This window comes from Enoplosus armatus, chromosome 21, assembly GCF_043641665.1.
Source record: "Enoplosus armatus isolate fEnoArm2 chromosome 21, fEnoArm2.hap1, whole genome shotgun sequence".
Lineage (NCBI taxonomy): Eukaryota > Metazoa > Chordata > Actinopteri > Centrarchiformes > Enoplosidae > Enoplosus > Enoplosus armatus.
In genome coordinates, this window is record NC_092200.1 from 17,787,764 (window position 1) to 17,807,915 (window position 20,152).

Here is a 20,152-nt window from a genome sequence, read left to right on the forward strand (position 1 = left end):
CAGTAACCAGCACAGCGGGGGGGGGGCTGTCCTCCATCTCCTCCATTCTGCCTTTCACTTCCTGCCTCATTCTGAGTTCGAGCGCCATATATTATGTGAGTATGGTCACACATGGATGTGAGCTGCAATCTGACTGCTTGGCGGAGGCATACAACCGCGGGGCGGTAACTCTAGTTTGTTTTTATTTTTAGTTTGGGCTGTGCTCCTCCTCCAGACAGTTTGGCATTTGCTTGGCCAGAAAATGACCTAAGGCTTGTAAAAAATCTCCATCATTGAAGTGCAATATCCTGTTGCTCTAAAATGGAAGCGTACCGTGAAATTGCAGCGAGCGTCATGAAGCTTCATTCAAACAGAGTCGGAGATTAATTGCGTCCCTCGTGACAAAAAACCCCCACACAGGCTCACTCACACGCGTCGGCAGTCCAAAGTGGTTTGATGCGGTCAGTGATGGGAGCTGACAGAGAGCTGGAGAGGTTAGCAGGATCCAGCATGACAACAGGAGGAAACAGGGAGGCTCACGAAGGATACGACACAAACTCCTGCTCGGCCTCTATCTTCTGAACTCATGCATAAAAACATGTCACGTGGAATTAGTGAGTATATACAGTGCTTAACAACTTTATTAGCCCACCACCCAGTGTAAGGTGCCCTAAATGAACAGTATTGCTGATGACCAAAATATTTGATGTCTCTGTAATGGTTAATCCACCAGTATGTGCAAGCCAAGCTCTTTAATCAAAATGATCTCTTTAATGCTAAAATATAATTATTGTTGTCATCCATGAATTCTCAAATTGACTGTTTTACAAAAAAGCAGATTATTTTTTGATTGAGATGCCAAATTACAGTTATTTACTTGCATTCCTGAACAGAAATATTTTGTTTTGTGGTTGCAAAGAATGCAAGCTGTTATCAGGGCCAAAGGAGGTCGTACAGAATATGAAGATTTTTTGGTTAATATATGCGAATAAGGACTATTTAGTTGTTCCGGTTTGTTATTTGCCTAATAAATAACAATACAATGTTTAGTTTGAAACAAGTTTTTGACAGACTTCTAAAATATTTGTGTTTTCTCATTTTTATGACAGGTGGTCTAATACATTTGTTAAGCACTGTATATATATATATATATATATATATATATATATATATATATACACATTAATATGTGATCTTGTTTGGTCGTAGTATTTCACTTTATTTGCGGTTAACATTAGAATTCAACTTAAATTGGCTGTTGAGCCGAGTATATATTATTGCTTATTGTGCAAACTCACACTGTCCATGTAAACAGGGGTGTGTGTGTGTGCCTCCTCCTCCTTTTTCCTGAAGTCAACGATCAGGTCCCATCATTGTTTGTATATTACATATATAGATTTAGAAGCTCTGAGTACAGCTTTAGTGAGTCTTAACGGCCCCTGTACTTACATGCAGTGCAACACAGCTAATGTCCCTTTGATATTATTCTACATTATTATACCATACCATTATACCATTATCAGCTGTCTGAGCTTCCTCACAAATGTATCACCCAAGGGTGTCAAGCTTCATAATATATTTCTTTTCAGATGGAGGAGACAACCAGAGACGTGTCACGTCTTATCAGTGTATCAGGAGCCCGTCTGTCCCCGTACTTTCTGTTAATGTATATGTTGTTCTCCCCCCCCCCCCCCCCCCCCCCAGCCCTGATGTACGCCAGCATCTTCGGGAATGTGTCGGCCATCATCCAGCGGCTGTACTCGGGGACGGCCCGCTACCACACCCAGATGCTCAGAGTCCGGGAGTTCATCCGCTTCCACCAGATCCCCAACCCGCTCCGGCAGAGGCTGGAGGAGTATTTCCAGCACGCCTGGTCCTACACCAACGGCATCGACATGAATGCTGTGAGTACGGATCCCCGTGCACCCAAATCCGGCGTGTGTACACCTAGTCTGTCAATGTTAATGGATGAGTGTTGCGCATGAATACACACATGTCCACACAAAAGGCTAGAGGAGTATTTTGAGCCTGCGTTGTACGTTAATAGGATGATTCGAAGACTTTGTCTCAGCATGCATGGTCCGACACCATCAGAGAAAATAGGAATGATGTGAGTATCATTAATAATATGCACACACACACACACACACATGCACATACACATTCTCAAACATGTGCAAATAGACAGGTTAAAGTTATTTGCAACATGCATGGACTGATACACTCTTTTCACACACACACACACACACACAGTGAGTCACTCCTGTCACCATGCATGCTCACACACACACCCACACACACACGCGTGCAGGTTGATAGAGTGCTTTCCACATGCTTGTTGTACGCAGTCGACCTCAAACTGAACTCTGTGAGTCACAGCATATATGATGGTGCTGCTTACACATGCACACACACACACACACACACACACACACACACACACACTGGCATAGTCCCTGTCCCAGCCTTGCATCTTCTTTTTTCTCTGCGCCAGTGTTGTGAAGGCTTTGGCTCAGATGCGACACTGGACACGCGCATGCATGCAGCCACAGATGCACATGCAAGACGCACAACTGTAAACATGAGCATGACACACACTGCAGATCTGCGTATGCAAACGTTTAATGCAGTGTATGAGTGAAGTACATGCGAACAGAGTATATGGCTCTTTAAGAGTGCATTCCGCCACCGTTCGCTAAATGCACTCACGTCGATTCAAGTCGACTATTGGTATTTTTTTTCGGCTACGTTACAAGCTGTTTCATAATCGCAGCTCAAAAAGCGCACTTTGCTAAAAATATCTCCACCCATAACATAACAGGAAGGCTTCCCAGCGTCCAAATTCTTTTTCAAATTGCCCACCGGAGCACAATCGGTGCCTCGTTATTGTCTGCGAAGCCTTACAGAAGCAGAGAGGAACTCTGTCCGGGAGCAGTCCCATTTGCGGCCTGTGACTGTGTTGGTCATTCGATTTTCCTTTTCAGAAAGAAACAGGTGTGAAAAAACAAACATGAAAAAACGGAAAATAGGAAGGAAAGGAAAGGAAAAGGTGTGTTTTCCTGTTTTATGTAGAAGCGGGTAATCAAATGAAATAGAAAACCAAAAAAAACAAGTCTAATTTCTGCGCTGAAAGTGGAGACACAGAGCGTCCCATTCCTTGTTCGATGCCCGCAAACAACGGAAAAAATGAAATTCTCATTTTTGAGATCAGTTTCTGACCCAGCGCGAACGCAATGTTCAATCCTGTTTCGTTTCAGTGTAATGAGTGAGCCGTTGAAGTGGAGAGGAAACAAATGTGACAGGGATCCGTGGGAAGGTGTTTTCTGGCGTCTGCCCCCTCCTCTTCCCCGCGTCACGTTGCTTTCTTGTCTGTCTGTCCGTCTCCACAACTGATTCCTTCATGAGGACGGAGACAGTAATGATGCGGCTCTGATGAGGAGCCGCTGTGGGAGTGTTGTGATGAAAGAAAAAGAAATGGTGTTGTACCATTCGCATGCGGACGAGCAGGACTCCGAGTCTGCTCTGAGGTCGCTCATTTGCAGCCAGTGTTGGGCAAGTTATTACACATTGCTAGTTACTTTCATCTGAAAGTAAACTTTATGGTGTTCCTGTCGGTAGAGTAAGGGATTACACTACTTTTACTTTCGCCAAAGTAACCTCAGAAGTACGGCGGAAGTTATAAAATGGAAGAGGGTGATGTTGTTTCATGGCAGGTCATCAAAGCACAGAAGCTCAAGTTTATTGCAGTTCATTGCAAATCCAGTGGTGGGCGATATTGTGTCGCCTAATGGAGGCTCCTGGCCACCTGGGGCTCTGTCCTTGTCCTTTTCTTTGACAAACTGAAAGCAATGTACCCGTTTGGACCGGTTTTCGGCGACAGGAAATCCTTCTTGGGGATGTTTTTTTCTGGTGGCGCAGCGTGGATGAATTCTCAAAGAGCGACAATAAATACTTCGGGTGGCATCGCATTGCTTGACATAGCAAATGTACTGATATTACAGAGAGGGAGTAACTGAAATGAATACACGGGTGATAGGTTTCTGCCATCCTTCAAGTTTATGTTTGCATATGTGCCGGTGTAGGACGAGTCGGATGTTCTCTGTTCTGCTGCAGGGTTGGACGAGCTTCTTAGGTGGAGGATCAGGCGGCGGCGGGGGGGGGGGGCAGCATGCATCATAACAAATTGACCTTTAATCTTTGTTTCCGTGACCTCCTTAAAAACAAAATCTCAGAGGAAGACTGCGGGCAATACTCAAAAGATGTGAAATCTGTGTTTTCATTTACAGTTAATATTACAAAACAGTGGCAATAATAACGTATCAGGTCAGGTTTACACACGCACTGTTATTATGGAAAACACAATAACCTGTTTCATCATAATTAGTTATTAGGTTGATTTACATGTATATGAATATGCAGGATATATACTTTCAGAAAATACATTTGTGTCCCCACTTTTGAAACCAAACCTGCACCCTTGTCCTACACCTCCAGCATAATGCCAGATGTACAGTCACATGTGTGTATTTTGTCACAGCTGTGGAGTCAAGTGGTTGAACCGCCCCAGAGGGCTGTAAAAAACAGAAAGGCACGAAATGCACACACAAAACAACCATTGCTTTGCTCGGCAGATACGCGAGATGAAAGACCACCACGATACGTCACGGCAGCAAACATTTCTATGAACGACAATATGTAGCCTTGATAGTCAGCAGTTCAGCTAAATGCGCCTGGTGCAGCTCGCCTGTAAAATCTGACCTCGGCACAGTTTGAAAAGAGGTAACAGTAAAAGATAAACGAATGTGTGTGAGTAAAAAATAAAAATAAAAAGACAGTAGCTCAGGAACCGCGTCGATTCTTCATATTAATTACACTCTGCAGTTTTTAAATCATGTTACTTTGTGGAATGGTGCGGTAACAGTAAAAGGTTAATGTCCCGCCAGTGCTCCCTTTAAAGAGACCATAAACTGTGACATTTATTTGACATTAGCTTCATGTCCTGGACTCCACGTATCAGTCCACCGCTGCTAATGGCATGTGTCAACACTGATGTAACCTCTGTCTATCAATTCATCCACTTTCTTTATCCACCTCTCCTCCTTCCTTCTCTTCCCCTTCTCCACCTTCCCTTCGGCCTCGCTTGCATCTATCACTTGTTCTCACCTCCTGTCTTCCTCCTGTTCTTTGTTTCCTCCTGCCCTCCGTCCCTTCCTTGCCCTCGTCTCCTTCGCTCCCTCCCCTCAGGTGCTGAAAGGTTTCCCCGAGTGTCTCCAGGCGGATATCTGCCTCCACCTGAACCGGACGTTGCTGCAGAACTGTAAGGCTTTTAAGGGCTCCACCAAGGGCTGCCTCAGAGCATTGGCCATGAAGTTCAAGACTACCCATGCGCCCCCTGGTGACACGCTGGTCCATGCTGGGGACGTCCTCACAGCCCTCTACTTCATATCCAGGGGATCCATAGAGATACTGAGAGGAGACGTGGTGGTAGCCATCTTGGGTAAAAAATGTTTATATATGCTTTACTGATTACTTTTACCGCCTACTGTAGCCCCTGTTCCCGTGTTAACTTTTAGGTTATTAAAAGCTAAATCTGGAAAAAACAGTGTTTTCCATTGCAGCAAGTAAAGGTAGCTCAGATGTATCAGCAGGACAGTGGTCATAAAAGTTCTCCGTTGGCCCATAAGCATCCTGCGCCAGTCTAGACTTTGAAAAAGTATGTAGCAGGGGCTCTTTCTTGCCCAGTTACATTTTCTTTTTGGTTTATACTTTATAATATATCTTTCAAGGTGCCTTTTTTGCGGGTGTTGACTCTGGAAAGGCACAAACCCTTCTGCCTTGGTGGTAGTACCATCTGCTGGTGAGCACGGAGTATTACTCCTAATGGTCCTGTGCAGATTCAGGATAGCGCGAGAGAGACAGGGACTCCCCCAGTGTGTGCGGGGATTGGATGAATTGACGACACAACTGTGTTACGTAAATATCAGTTTACATAATCACGTAGAAAGCAGTTAACTATTTGCTGTAAATAATTCTTTGAGAATCATTAACTTTTACACGCTCCCCCCCCCCCCCCCCCCCCAAAAGATACGGAACTTAAGTTGATATCTGGTAGTTGGCAAAGAATCAATTAAAGCCGCAGTAGTGCAATATTATTGAATTATAATTTAGGTTGAAAAAACTAATTTTGACCATTCCACGTCACTAACAATATCTAAGTGAAGGGCTCCTTTTAAAAAAATGTCTGCACCCGCCCCTCTTTTGTATTTAGTCTATTTACAAACTGGACCAGGTCTGAATCAAACAACCAATCAGGGTAATCAGGGGGTTCTGATCCAATCCAGAAGGTGGAGCCTTCTGTAGAAGCCCTTGTTTGTACAAGTCAATGTGATTGGCCGTTACGTGCTAGCTAGCCCTGATTGGTTGTTCAACTAAAATTATAATTGAATAATATTGCCTACTGTAGCCCACTATTTTGAGATACATTAGGATACCTTACAAATATCACAAAGAAATATAATGTATGTATGTGTGGCTGATATTAATCTAGAAAGCAGTGTCTCTATTGTTTGTTGTTCAAAAGTTTGCAGTTGCTCTGTTGGCTGCTTGTGCAGGTTTCATCCGTAAAGGTTATGTTTCTTTTCAACCTCCCCAGGGAAGAATGACATCTTCGGCGAGCCCATCAACCTGTACACCCGACCGGGCAAATCCAACGCTGACGTGAGGGCTCTGACCTACTGCGACCTGCATAAAATCTTTCGAGAAGATGTCCTGGAGGTGCTGGACATGTATCCTGAGTTTGCAGACCACTTCTGGAACAACCTGGAAATCACCTTCAACCTCAGAGATGTGAGTTTACAACCTCAGTGCGTGAATACGTGAATTCTGACAGACGCCTCGGATGCTTTGGACCATTTGAAGGATCGCTCTGTCGTTAATATTCTCTCCGTCTGTCCATGTACTGAGTGTGTGTTCTCTGGGTTGTTGTATCTAAGCATCCAAGCAAAGACGCCCCTGCTACTTTTGGAAAAAAGTTCCTGATTCTTGCTGTTTCTAAAGACCGATTTTAATGCCGGTCCTCGTTTCAGACCAACATGATTCCAGGCTCTCCGAGCAGCGACGACTCCAATTGTGGGGGATTCAACAAATTACGGAGACACAAGTTATCGTTCCGAAGACGCACAGAAAAAGGTAACCCATCCTCTAAAGCCCATCTCTCATTTCAGTCGTTTATTTTACTTACCAAGGGCTTGCTCATGGTGGGAGCTGTTGGTAAATAATATTATAAAGACTACAGGTCTGGACCTGCTCTAAATGTAAAGCGCCATGCGATAACTTTTGCTGTGTGATTTGGCGCTATGTAAATAGAACTTCAGTAAATTTCATTTGATAAATATTTGATCCGTTTTTTGATCCGTCTTTGAAAAGCCAGTCCCGATCCAGCTGGGCTACCGGGTCCCCCTCATTTTTAACCTTTCCTCGCACACCTCTGTCCAGATGATGCCGATGCTGGAGAGATTAAAAAGTCCAATAAGTCTGCGAAACGAAGACACAGGGAGGCAGCCAAAAACCAAAAACAGGAGGAGGCACCGAAGCGTCAGTGGGAGACGCATCGAAGCTCGGTGTCTTCACACTCCAGCGGTGATGAGGTGCTACAGCTTTCATCGTGTGCTAATTCTGAAGTACTTGTTGTGCTTGCTGTTTTGTGGTGGCCATTGTCGTACGCTGTGGCACAATGAAAAGCGGTGTTAATGTCGTGCCCTCTTACAGGGGGAGGAGCCAATCGTGACCAGACTCGCCCCCCCACCGGCAATGCTGGAGGACCTGCAGGCTCAGGCCGCGCCCATGAACTTCAACAAGAACACTGAGGTAGATGGAGACCCCAAGACTGGCAACACCTGCAACGCCCTGTCAGGTAAAATGGGACACAATCACGTCCCCATGTCCTCAACTGTCCAGCCATGCGTGCCCACTGTCTCACGCTCTCCTGCTCCACCTGTCTCCCTCAGGTGCACTCTCAGGCGTGTCCAACATCTTCAGTTTCTGGGGCGAGAGTCGGGGGGGCGGTCAGTACCAGGAGGTTCCCAGCTGCAGCCTGACCTCCCCGCCGCCCCTCAACGCGCCGCTGCACAGCCTGAGCCGACAGCAACGCAACCAGCTGGACACGCGCCTGGACCTGCTGCAGAAACAGCTCAACAGGTGTGACTGGTTGAAGACCTGGGCATGTGTGTGTGTGTGTGTGTGTGTGTGTATGTGTGTGTTAGCCTAGCTGAAACACTGCAGCCGTCAGACAGACAGTGTGGGACCATTTCTTTTTCCTTCTCTGTAGCCTTCAGCTGGATGAGGCTCCTTTTGTCAGGTCTTGTTGCGATCACTGTCTTCGTGCTGGAAAATCGCTATGAGGCCGACTGCGCCTCCAGCATGAGGGATAGGATCTGAAGGTGTATGTGTGAGGAAACTTGGATGGGGTGTAGCAGTGTGTAAGGAGATAACTCTCCTTAACCCCCCCACCCCCCAGGTACTGAAAATATCTGCACATATGGTAAAGTCTCTGTTGGACCTCAGAAAGTTGAACAGCGCCAAAGAGATCAGCGGAATGAGTTCTAATTAGCTGTGTAGGAGCCTCAGATGGGACTCAGCAGGATTGATAGTAAAACTTAGACCTCCTGTGAGATGCTAATTTACCAGTACGATAAAATTGCGAGTGACTTGGCGGTTGCTTTGGAGTTGTAACTGACAAACACAGAACCAAGAGGATAAAAACTTGATGACAAGCTGAACCTTTGAGTTTCATGTGGATGCTGTGTGTAGAAAACCCCATCAGCAGTCCATGTAGTTTTTATTGTAAGCGTTACAGTTTTAATCTTGACAAAACTTTCATGAGGGTGTCTTATTCCTGTTTCATTGAATCAGTCACTCACGCTCGGCTTTGTCTGCTGGTACGGGTCACTTACCCTCAAAAACAGGAACATACCGCAGGGCACCGTCAAAACGCACAGCAAAACTGCAGGCACGACATTGCTCATCTGTACAAGGTTACGTTAGGTCAGACCCCCCCATCCAAGATTCAAGTTGCTTCTGTCTGGTCAATACAGTACAATCGATGTCTGGATACAATTGGCCAAGACGCAGGACCCGACATAAGAACTCATTTGTCCCTGCTGCAGTTGGCCTTTTAAACAAGTCAATGTGATATTTATTTTGTATTTATTGTCTACTGTTTGTCTGATGGTTGTGTGATTTCTGCCGGCTGTGCAGCAAATTAATTGCCCCTCTGGGATAATAAAAATACCTGAATCTGAAAAAGCATCCATTACCTTCAAATGTGGAGTACTATGATATGTCCTAGATAACATCTGCAGAAAGGTTTTAAGGTCTTTAATTAGATAAATAAAATGTATTGAAGAATTCCTTCATGTGCTAATTAACATTGTCATGGCCTACACACTGTGTGCAGGTTGGAGAGTCGCATGTCAACTGACATTGGAGCGATCATGCAGCTGCTGCAGAGACAGATTGCACTTGTTCCTCCTGCCTACAGTGCCGTCTCATCACCACCTCAGGTAAAGCACCCTTATGCACACACACACAACCTTGTACTTCTATACTTGTGAGGACATTCATTGGCATAATGCATTCCCTAGCACCTTGCCCTAACCTTAACCATCGCAGTTGAATGCCTAACCCCAGCCCTCACCCTAACCTAAACCTAATTCTAACCTGAACCTCAAGATCATGTCAGAACCCTCAAACAGCCCTTTGAAGGTCTTTCCGAAAGTGAAGACCGGCCAAAATGTCCTCACTTTCCAAAAATGTCCTCACTCCCAAGGTGTAAAACTGAAATTGGTTCTCACAAAGATAGCTGTACAAGTACACACACACAGGGTATGTACATAGAAGCACAGTGCTTGTCATTAGAATCTGACGCAGGCTGTGAATAGAAGGCTACACTTCCTGCAGACAGATAACATGTTGTCTCTTGCAGGCCTCACCCTACCCTGGTCCCGGCCCAGGACCAGGTCCAGGAGAGAGACTGGTCGAGCCTGTTACACCTCTGGAGACAGACACCCTGGCCTCCCTAACACAGGTGAAGCACATGTAGTAATGAAACGATTGTGTGCTTCGCTTTGCTGTCCTGTTAGTCACTGATACATTTGACTGTATATAACACTGGATTAATGCTTAAATGTTGCATTGTTACTTATTCTGCTTAGTAGCTACACCATGTGTTCATCCTCAGGCACTCTTTAGACCACTGGTTCCCAAACCTTTTCACGTCAAGGACCCCTGAACTGACACAAATTAGACCACGGACCCCCGTTTGATACGATTTTCTCCCAGCGTCCCGCATCTCATAGGATTTCTGCTTTTAGATGTTTTGCTACATGAAAGTGTGACCAAAACAGTCATGCATTCTGTCATTGTGTTTCTCATGGATGGAATTATAGTGACAATAAATGATTCCCCTTTTTGCTGGGGATCCCCTGGAACCCCCTCAAGGACCCCTGGGGGTCCCTGGACCCCACTTTCACTGCTGTAGACTCCAGTTTGAATGTGATCAGTACGCTGTTAGCCTAAGCAACTGGAATGGCTTGCAGCATATCATATATAGTACATACATGGAACCTCTGCTTATATAGTGGTTAATTATACAGCAAAAATGTACTGTAAAGTTTTACGTTATGTATTTTCTCAGAGCCATTTAGAAATGAAAGACATTTACTTTATATATATGTATTACATCATGCCAGTTTGTGCAAACTATCAACTAATAATGTACTCTTCAGCCATTTACATATCAAAAATAATAAGGATTGCAACAACAAGTCAGTGGGACTGACCTTTCAGTTTCTTTCTCTGCAGATCTTGGATTCCCAGGACTTTGAGGAGTTCCCTACCAAGCCTCTTGACTCCCTGCAGCCCCAGGACTCCCCACTGATCAACACCAGCCAGGGCCAGCTCACCCCTTCTGGACTGGACAGCCTGGGGCAGCATCTGGAGCTGGAACTGGGACTGGGGACTGGAGCTGGGGTAGCTGCAGGTTCAGGTTTAGGGTTAGAGTTGGGGAGCGGGACAGCAGTGGGGTCAAGCTTAGGAGCAGGGTTAGACTTTGGTTCAGGGGCATGTATGGGGGCTGGGGTCGGGCCAGAGGCTGAAATGGGAGTATCCTCCCTGGATCCTGAAAGCCAAAGGAGGCTGTCCCTCCAAGAACCACAGACACCTCTGGACTCACGGACACCACAGAGACACAGCTCCGACCCAGGGGGGAGCTAAGGAAGAGGCGAATGGGGGTGGGGGGATGGGATGGAGGAGAGGGAGAGTGAGGAGAGTGAACAAGAGTGATGTGTTATCTAGCAGCTCCTCCTGTTTCCACCGTTCCTTCCTGACACTTTGGGTATCATGAGGCATAAGTTACTTTGGGACCTACCACCAGAACCCCTTAGAGCACCCTGCTACTGTATCTGCACCTCTGACCCTCTCAAGAAAGGACACACAGCTCAGAGTGAAGCCAGGCGGGGGGGGGGTCAAGGAAATATTTGAGGTCTCTCTCTTCCACAAGTCACTGCACCCACCCCCACCCCCCCTCCATGAAAAATGTGGAGCTTTCTGAACTCTACAGCGGTACAACCTTTAACCAAAACCACAAACGGAGCAGGGAGGAGCGCTGCCTGTTAATGAACACAGTCTGATCAACCCACGAGCGAGTTCAGGTCCAAAGCCGGTCAGCCCAGGCTGATCCGGTCTGGACCACTCAGTCACCCGCTGAGGATGACACATCTTCACACACACACACACACACACACACACACACACACACGCGTACAAAACGACTGCTAACCTGTAGAAGATCCCTTTACTGCTGTATCCAGTGTTGACTGACTGACGAGAACGGACAGAATAATGACAAAACAAGTAGCCATTTATGTCTTGCACTGAAAATCCTATTGATACGATGATTCTTTTATTCTATATGTCCATGGCGCTTCCGATAAACTCACAAACTGGTTGGTAAATCGTAGTGTTAGCTGGCCTAACAGGAAACCTGCTGTCCCGTTCTGTTATTGGTTCCTGACGCCCACACCCCCCACCACCACCACCACCACCACCACCCCCAACACCCCCACCCTTCCCAAGAGCACACTGGATTGGCTGGTTTGCACCTCAGGGGTGGGAACTGGAGGGTCAAAGCCATGAATCCTCTTGATGAACATATCAGCTGCCCTATCATAAGCACTGTACAGATTTGCTAATGAGTGAGGAGAACGCCACGGCACGTGCTCGGGCAGAGTCGCGAACAGGTAAACTGGCAAACTTAACGGGTTTACCACGAGGACAGTGCACCAAAAGAACAGCCTGACTATAAACCTTTCAACAAGCAGGAAATCCCAGTTTACTAATTCCATGAGTTGTGAGCTTATAGAGAAACAGAACGTTGTGTTTGATGAAGTCTGTTTTGATTTCTAAAAATCACAAAAGGGGAAAAAAAAAAAGAAAAAATAGGCTGAGTGATTCTAGTTTATCATAGTTGAATTTGCTACCTCAGATTTCATCGGTCCTTCCTTATTATCATTATTATTATTATTATTATTTTTATTATTTTTTTGTCTCCCAGAATGCTTTCACCCTGTACATACGAGTTTGTCGCGCGATCCGTAAAATACACAAAAGTTTGCCAGTTTACAATGACCAGCCGAATGCGCCCTTATTCTATGTACAGTACAATATGCAAACACTGGCAAGAAGAGAGGAGTGAGTGTGCTTTTTAACCTTACTACGCGTGCGATGAGTTCAGGTCCAGAGCTTTTTCGCGTGTGCGTTTTTTTAAACGCGCCGTCCTTCAGTCTGCAGAGCATGGCGTGTTGTGTCTTTGCTTCCACGTGCTGTCGAGGGTCACTGGATTTGTTTTCTTTTCCCCCGTTTATGTTCACGTTTTGACTCTAGACAGCGCAAATGAAAAAAAAACCCTTTACATACAAGTCATTCAAGAATATTTAATACCACAGCAGCAGTGATCCGGGGAAGAAGTATATAAATAGTACTTCAGCGCCACTGTTTCTGGGAGCACTTTGAACACCAATTTTGAAGTGCTCAGATCCACATCTGATCCTTGATCATGTCGTGTTAGCGTGAATTGTCTGAGGTATGAAGATGCACAGATGGTGATTACTTCACCGCGCCACCACTTTATTCATGTAATGAAATATCAACTGCAGCATATGTAGAGATACAGCAAACTGGCACAAAAACACACAAAAAAACCCCACATACACACACACACACGCACCAATCTGTTTGTCACTGAAGCTAAATGAAGCCATGCGGCTCAGCGGAGAGTCTTTGGTCCAGGCCTTCGTCCCTCTCTACATGACATTAGTTGTGCAACCAGCCACCGGATACATTTGTTTTGATCTTACGTTTGAAAATGGATCCCTTTTTCAAATCTCATCTACAAATGGAATAGATAGCGCTGTAAATGTTCCCCCGGGTGTTGCGTTTCAAACGGTGAGCAAGGTGTAGCGTAAGGGGCGGGGCCTGGGGTTTTTCGCAGATACCTCAGGGGGGCAGGCGGAGACGTGCAAAATAATGAGAGCAGGTGCAATGATGAGCCATCTTAACTGAAATAACTCGGAGGTTGTTTTTCCTCCATGAGTGTCAATGTCCGCGAAATCTTCCAGTTTTTTTTGTTGTTTTTTTTTTTAATCAGTTTTTAGTTTTTCATTTGCCAAGATGAAGGAAAATTAAATAAAATAAAAAAAACCACGTGGCATTTTCCAATTGTCTTCCCTGATACGAAACTACCCCGTCCCGTTACCACACGGCAACGCGTCCGAGCGAGAGGAGGGAGAGCCCGTTGGAAGTGCAGCAGTCCTTTTGAAACGCTTCAGACTTGTAGCAGCTTAACCGCGTCCGCTCATTTTTTAGCACTTTATTTCTTAAAACGGTGCAGATGTTTAATAAAGACTCAGGAACGTGTCATTGATGTTAAGGGGTGGGGGATGGGGGGGGGGGGTCATTTTACCGTTCGTCTCGGATCTCTAAAGCAACCAATCGGAAGAAAAGGGAAGAAAAACAATGGAGGGACGTGACATTTCACAGAGTGACACCTTAAACCTTAAACTCTGGCGGAATTCCCCTTTAAATGCAGAATTGTGAGACTCTGTGTGTTGCTGCTTGCTGGTCTAAGCTACTGTGTTTATTTATTGCTGTAGGACTACTTTTTGTTTGTGTGACTTATCACGTTTGTCTTTGGGTTAACGAACAGGCCGTCGGGTGGAGGGAGTGGATGCTGCCTGTGTAAACATGTGTCTTGTGTTCTTTTAATCCTGACATTGAAGCTCGTGCAACCGTCCTCAATATTTATTCAATATTTATGAGTGCTCGGTGAGCAGCACACAATATTATTATTATTATTATTATTATCATTAATAATAAGTCTGAACTGATCAATTCCCCGTTGCACACAAAGCCAATCCACATGGTGGCCTGCTTCACCTGTTTTCACAGTGTCAGTGCTGCTGCACGCGTTTATAACTAAAGCAAGCGAATGCTGCAGCAAGGGGGGGGTTGGGGGGGGTGGGGGGGCGCAAACCCACTACTCTCGGTTGAATGCAGATGTCAACGTGTCACTGCGCTTCAGTGTCAGCATTCTGTAATGTGAGTGAATGCATGGATGTCCAGAGCTGACGTTGACCAAATCTACTGAGTCCTTCGTACTACTGAGCCCTATCTGCTTGTTGTTGTTGTTGTTGTTGTTGTTGTTGTTGTTGTGTTCTATTTTTTTTTTTACTTCGCTGACACGCCCCTTAACCATCGGTGAAGTTTTCGCCAGGATATCAAATCAATCTTTGACCACAAATATCCAGTAAATGCCCAGTGAAATCTGGAGTTCCATGAAGCTGTTTTTTTTTTCTGTGTTTTTTTTTTTTTTTGAAGTACTGATTTTGTGAAGTGGGCTCTCCTCGCCGTCACACACACACACACACACACACACACACACTGTAGCGAGAGTGTTGCTGGAGTGTAATAACAGTCACCTAGTGGCCTGAACTGTATCTTTACATTCAGAACTGTGACCTCAAAACTAGAATGTGGTCGTCGTCGTCGACTCTTGTTGTGCGCGACGCGAGACTTTAGTGGAATATTCAATGCTAGAGAATACATTAACGTAATGCATACTGCATATTATAACAGCAAAGGGTGCACAGAAAAAAGAAAAGCCCAAGGGGGATAGGGGGGAGTGGGTGTGTTTGTGGGCTGGGGGGGGGGGGGGGGACGTTTAAGGAGGTTAGAGTGCTTACAGTCACACCCGCACACTTACACACACACGCACACACTCACACACACCTTCCTTAATGGCTCTTCCATATTGCTGAGCTTTTTTTCAGCTCTGTTCAACTTTCTATGAGTTCCGACGGGCTTGGCTCCTGTATTTGTAGATATTTTGAGCACTCGGGGTATTGGGGGGGGGGGGGGGGGGTTTGGTACCGTTTTCACAACACTGGATCTGCTCCGTCACTCCTTGCCTGTACATACCGAACTTCTACTACTTGTAAAGGAATCCAACTCTTTGGCACTCGTATAGCCAGCACTATGCAGAAACTGAAAACTTTGTCTTTGGCATGCTTTGAAATGCAGAACACTATAGAGGAAAATATACTAAATAACTAAAGTCAGCTCTAATTTCTTATTGAAATAATCACCTTATTTGGGGGGAAGAAAAAAAAAAAAGACGTGGCTAAAGCTGGTAAAAATGGATATGATGATGATGATGATGATGATGATGATTAAAGGTGATTAGGATGATGAAGCTAAAGACTTTTAATATTGTGCACATTTTTACTTGCATGCTGCACTGAAAATCATCCAGCAATGAGAGGGTTTGACCTGCAAAGCAACTGATTTTTGTTGTATGCTTGCAAACTGTGTGTAGAGTGAAACACTGTATTCTTCCGAGTTACGGGAGAGTCGTATTTATATATCTATATATATGTATATATATAGATATATATACATATATATACAGTATACATACTACTTCCAGGTCATGGAAGATAGGGGTACTGAATAGCTGCAAATATAGTGATCCTAGATGATACAATATTATAATGTATATTTGTATCTTTGGTTACAAACTACTGTAACAGAGTGATGCATGTGTGGCAGTCCTGGGCAGAACTGTTAACTGTTTTTCCGAACATCAAGGAGCGCTTGATTTACCTTCTCTGGGCTCTCGGCTGGAAAGTTCAATCAAGTGCACCTAAAATATTACAAAAACCCTGCTTTTCATCCCCTGCTGAGGCGGGCTGCACTCTGAAGAATGGCTATTATCAACACATTTGGAGTTCTGGAAACACATCTTACTCTCTTCTCAGCGCACGGGTGTTAAATAAATCTGTCAAATCGCATTTCTTTAACAGATTAGTGCTGGAAAATACTGAGCTTGAACTCTCGCAAATGTTTTGAAAACAGCTCATCTTTTTAATAGTGGCAGTCCCTGGAATACTGAGTTAACCATAGATTTATAATACCGGGGCGATGGAGTGCTTCTAGAGGCTTGTAATATGTTATTCATATCAAAACGTTGGAGAAAGTCAGAGGGAAATGGTTGAATCCAGGTTCTGATTGTGTGTTAGCATTATCAATGGTTGAACTTTATAAAATTTCAAAATATATCTTTCAATAAACCTCTTTGAAAGCAAAATCATGACGTCAGGAGTGATTCTTTTCAGCGGGATGTCTACATTTATTAACCTGCACTCTCTTGGGTCGCTGCCGAAGGTGAGTGAGCGCCAGTCTTACTGAGTCATAAATACACATTGGGCTTTTAAAATGCATACAATGACCGCATCGAACAATTAGTCATAACACGATATTTACAGGAGCGACTTCCTTTCTTTAACGTCTTCCACAAAGCCCAGCAAAACATGCCTCAACGGACATACATGGATACCATTTAACATTCAGAAGGGTTACTGAAACAGAGCAGCAGACATTGGTAGATATTATGAATCAATATCTATATCAATATGGCTCCCGATACAGACTCAAAAAGGCCTTTTTATTTACCAGTAGGAAATGGGGGGGGGGGGGTACTTAGATATGCACTGTGCAGCTGTATCACGTAGACTCTGGCTATTTCTCTACAGAGACGAATAGAATAAAAAAATGAATATTAGGTCAGACTCCATATTGGTTTCCTATTATAGGGTCAGGAGCAAAACAACATGACTGAGCTCTGTGACTTTCCGACAAACAAACCAGTCTAAAAGTCACTTCAAACAGAGGCTCCGGCTGTGAGGCCCCATGAGCCCATGGGCCCCCTTGGCCTGTGTCCGTCAGGCCCTGTTAGTGAACAACAAAAAGTTCAACAAAAAGTCTTTTTCAGTCCTCAGAGATGAATGGGAACATAAGACGACATGCCAGTACCAGAATTCATCCAGACGACACGGCTTTAATAATAATAACAATACATTTCATTTATAGAGAGCTTTTCAAGACACTTGAAAAGTAAAAAAAAATTTAAAAAGTATGGCACGAGGTAGCGCAGGGCATTGAATCACACATTAAAAGCAGTTCTAGGAAGGTGAGTTTTGAGTAACTTCAACATTACTCTTGCACTACTCGACCATTTGCCATCCAACTGTAACACACAGATAAGTGGAAGGGGAGGAGAATTCCAACTGGAGCTGGTCCTGAATGGTGAAATAATGCAATCATCAGCACATCAGCATCACTGACTGAAACTGCTGTTGGCCATTGTTGTCACAAGGTGTCACTGTAAACCTGCATTGTGAGGTTGAACCATTTCCAAGTTAAACTGCTTTTGATTGTTCCCCCTCCCACAAAGTTATTGTAATATTACCGTCATCGGGGTGGGGGAGAAATTGGCTTAGCCAGATTTAGCCAGAACATGGACATGTAATCTGAACCTGTCTGTCCGCTCAGGCTCCTGGTTTATCATCCGCAATTAGTTTCACTCACAATATAAATTATATATATAAAAAAAAAAGAATAATAAAGTTATAAAAAATGTCATTAGTCTCGAAATGTTTTAGCAAGAAGAAACATTCAGTTATAACTATTTTATTTAAAGAAAAACACAGACCAAATGATCGGACTATTTATTTATTAACACTTGGCCCTTGTGTAATTTGTAGCTTCTGACTGGCGTCTCCGTCTTTTCTACAATAACAGCAGTCCCTATCACCCTGGTGACATTCTAGTGATCTGGGCGGTGTAAGGGCGTCTTCCTGGACGGTGGCCGTATCCAGAGCCTGTTCCCCGCGGCGATTGGGCCGGCACAGTCCCGTAAAAGGAGTCAAACTCCTCCATTGTACGCACAGGTTGCCCGTCAAAAGAGAGCTTCGGTGACGACGAAAGGGCTTGCCCCCAGGACTATGAAAGCCGCGATTGGACGAACCCTAGCGTCACTCAGCGCGTGGCGTCGATGTCGTTGGATGAATTGAAAGCCTAGTCGCCGACCTCGGCCTGTGATTGGAACAGAGCTTCCCCCGGGGGGTGGCGGGGAGGTGGGGGAGGGAGCAAGTTAGTCTGCGGCCCGCGGAGTGCACTCTCGGGTGGGCGGTTCGTATCGGTGACAGCGACGCTCGCAGACTCCCGACAAACTGTCAAAAAAGCAGACAACTAACGGTGAGTCAACATGAACAAAAAAAAATGAGCGTTGTGGTTTTTACTCGCTGTGTGTGTGTGGGGGCGCGCGCTGCGTGCCGCGAGCGCGGAGTCGGCCGCGCGAGCTGCCGGAGCCTCTGTGGCAGTGAAATGACGGTGATTTTGGATGAGTGATCTCACAGCACGCATTTACAAGCGACGGTGTACTTGGGTAGGAGAATGCTGCCTTCAGGTGCTCCTCGGAAACTCTTCCTTTCGTAAAGCGGTGGGCCGAATGCGCAGCAGCAACGCCCTGGACCCCTTCTGTACATTATCAGTGAATAGTACTTTTTTTCTTTTTTTTTGGTTTTTGCTCTCTTGAACGTGTCATTAACTACACTTGACTGAGCTGTCACCCCCCCCCCCCCCCCCGTCATATTTACTACAGAGGTGGGTAGTTCAACGTGCAACTGAACATGGTGGTGACGCCGTTCCCGACAGCACTTGAGACACACACATGGGTGCGCGCCGTGAAGTTGCTCTGTCACCGCAGACAAGAGGGGCAAAGTTATGCAAGCGAGCTTGAGCCTGTCCATTCATTGAGGGTCAGTGAGGAGGACTCGGGGAACTGTAGTGCAAAACGACCTGTGCTGTGCTGTGTTTACATGACATACTGTGCTGTTGAGCTCCACATACTTAACATATTCCAGTAATGTCAGTGGATGGGTTCATAGTGGTGCTGTCTTGACTGATGACTGAATCAATCAGAAGAGACGCACAGATATTTTCCCTCTGTCCTCTTGTCACTGTTGTTTTAGCTCTTATCACTGCTCATCAGTGGTGGTGATACACAAAGATGAGCCCTTTCAGTCATCCCCCTTTTCCGGATTCCCCCCTCATAAGTGTGCACATTCAGAGAATATACGTTAAAGAGTAAATATGTGGTAGTGCTATTAGGGTTGGCGTGGTTGAAATCTGGATCATTTCAGACACTGAGAGTGATAGTTTGATAGTAGGGGTGTTACTGTTTTCCATATCCAAGATTCGGTTTGGCTTTGGATTTTTTAGGGTCATGATTAGATTTTTGCGATGTAAACATTTATGTGTGTTTATTATACAGGCAGTGACTTTGGACGCGTGCTAGCAGGCAGGGGTGGAGGGAAAAAGATAATACTGGGAGAGCCGAGTATCCTGCTTTTGACTTCGAAGATCGAAAATTGAAAGCTCATTTCGATTCAGAATCGATATCGTGACGCCCCTATTTAATACACGAGTGGAATTTTAAATGTTCAAAACTTGATGAGGCAGCTGAGGCTGATATCTTCTTTTTCCAGAGCTTTCAATTGCATCTCATGGTCTTTTTAATAGAGCAGTCCGCTCAATTGCAACAACTCCGTTTGATGGAGTTTGCTTGGTTATACCAACTGAGCAGAGCCCATCATAGCTGATCTGCTGATGAGGAGAATGCAGTCGAAAGCTCTGGAAAAAGCCCATGAGTGGACCTCGAGTGAGGTTCCTCTTTTCGTCGACTCCAGCTGATGATCAAGGTGATGAACTGTGTTCCTCT

The 20,152-nt window shown here is 45.1% G+C and overlaps 1 protein-coding gene across 1 annotated transcript in view; it reads left to right on the forward strand.

Moving 5' to 3' along the window:
* The window catches only part of kcnh2b (potassium voltage-gated channel, subfamily H (eag-related), member 2b), a 184,660-nt gene extending 173,410 nt beyond the window's left edge, over window positions 1-11,250 (forward strand). The window contains exons 13-22 of the mRNA XM_070928216.1: window positions 1,684-1,883; window positions 5,224-5,476; window positions 6,632-6,825; window positions 7,065-7,167; window positions 7,474-7,625; window positions 7,747-7,891; window positions 7,986-8,175; window positions 9,434-9,539; window positions 9,962-10,063; window positions 10,840-11,250. Of these exons, the coding sequence (XP_070784317.1) occupies window positions 1,684-1,883; window positions 5,224-5,476; window positions 6,632-6,825; window positions 7,065-7,167; window positions 7,474-7,625; window positions 7,747-7,891; window positions 7,986-8,175; window positions 9,434-9,539; window positions 9,962-10,063; window positions 10,840-11,250 (1,856 nt within the window). The remainder of the gene's footprint in view (window positions 1-1,683; window positions 1,884-5,223; window positions 5,477-6,631; window positions 6,826-7,064; window positions 7,168-7,473; window positions 7,626-7,746; window positions 7,892-7,985; window positions 8,176-9,433; window positions 9,540-9,961; window positions 10,064-10,839) is intronic.
* The last annotated feature ends 8,902 nt before the right edge of the window (window positions 11,251-20,152 follow it).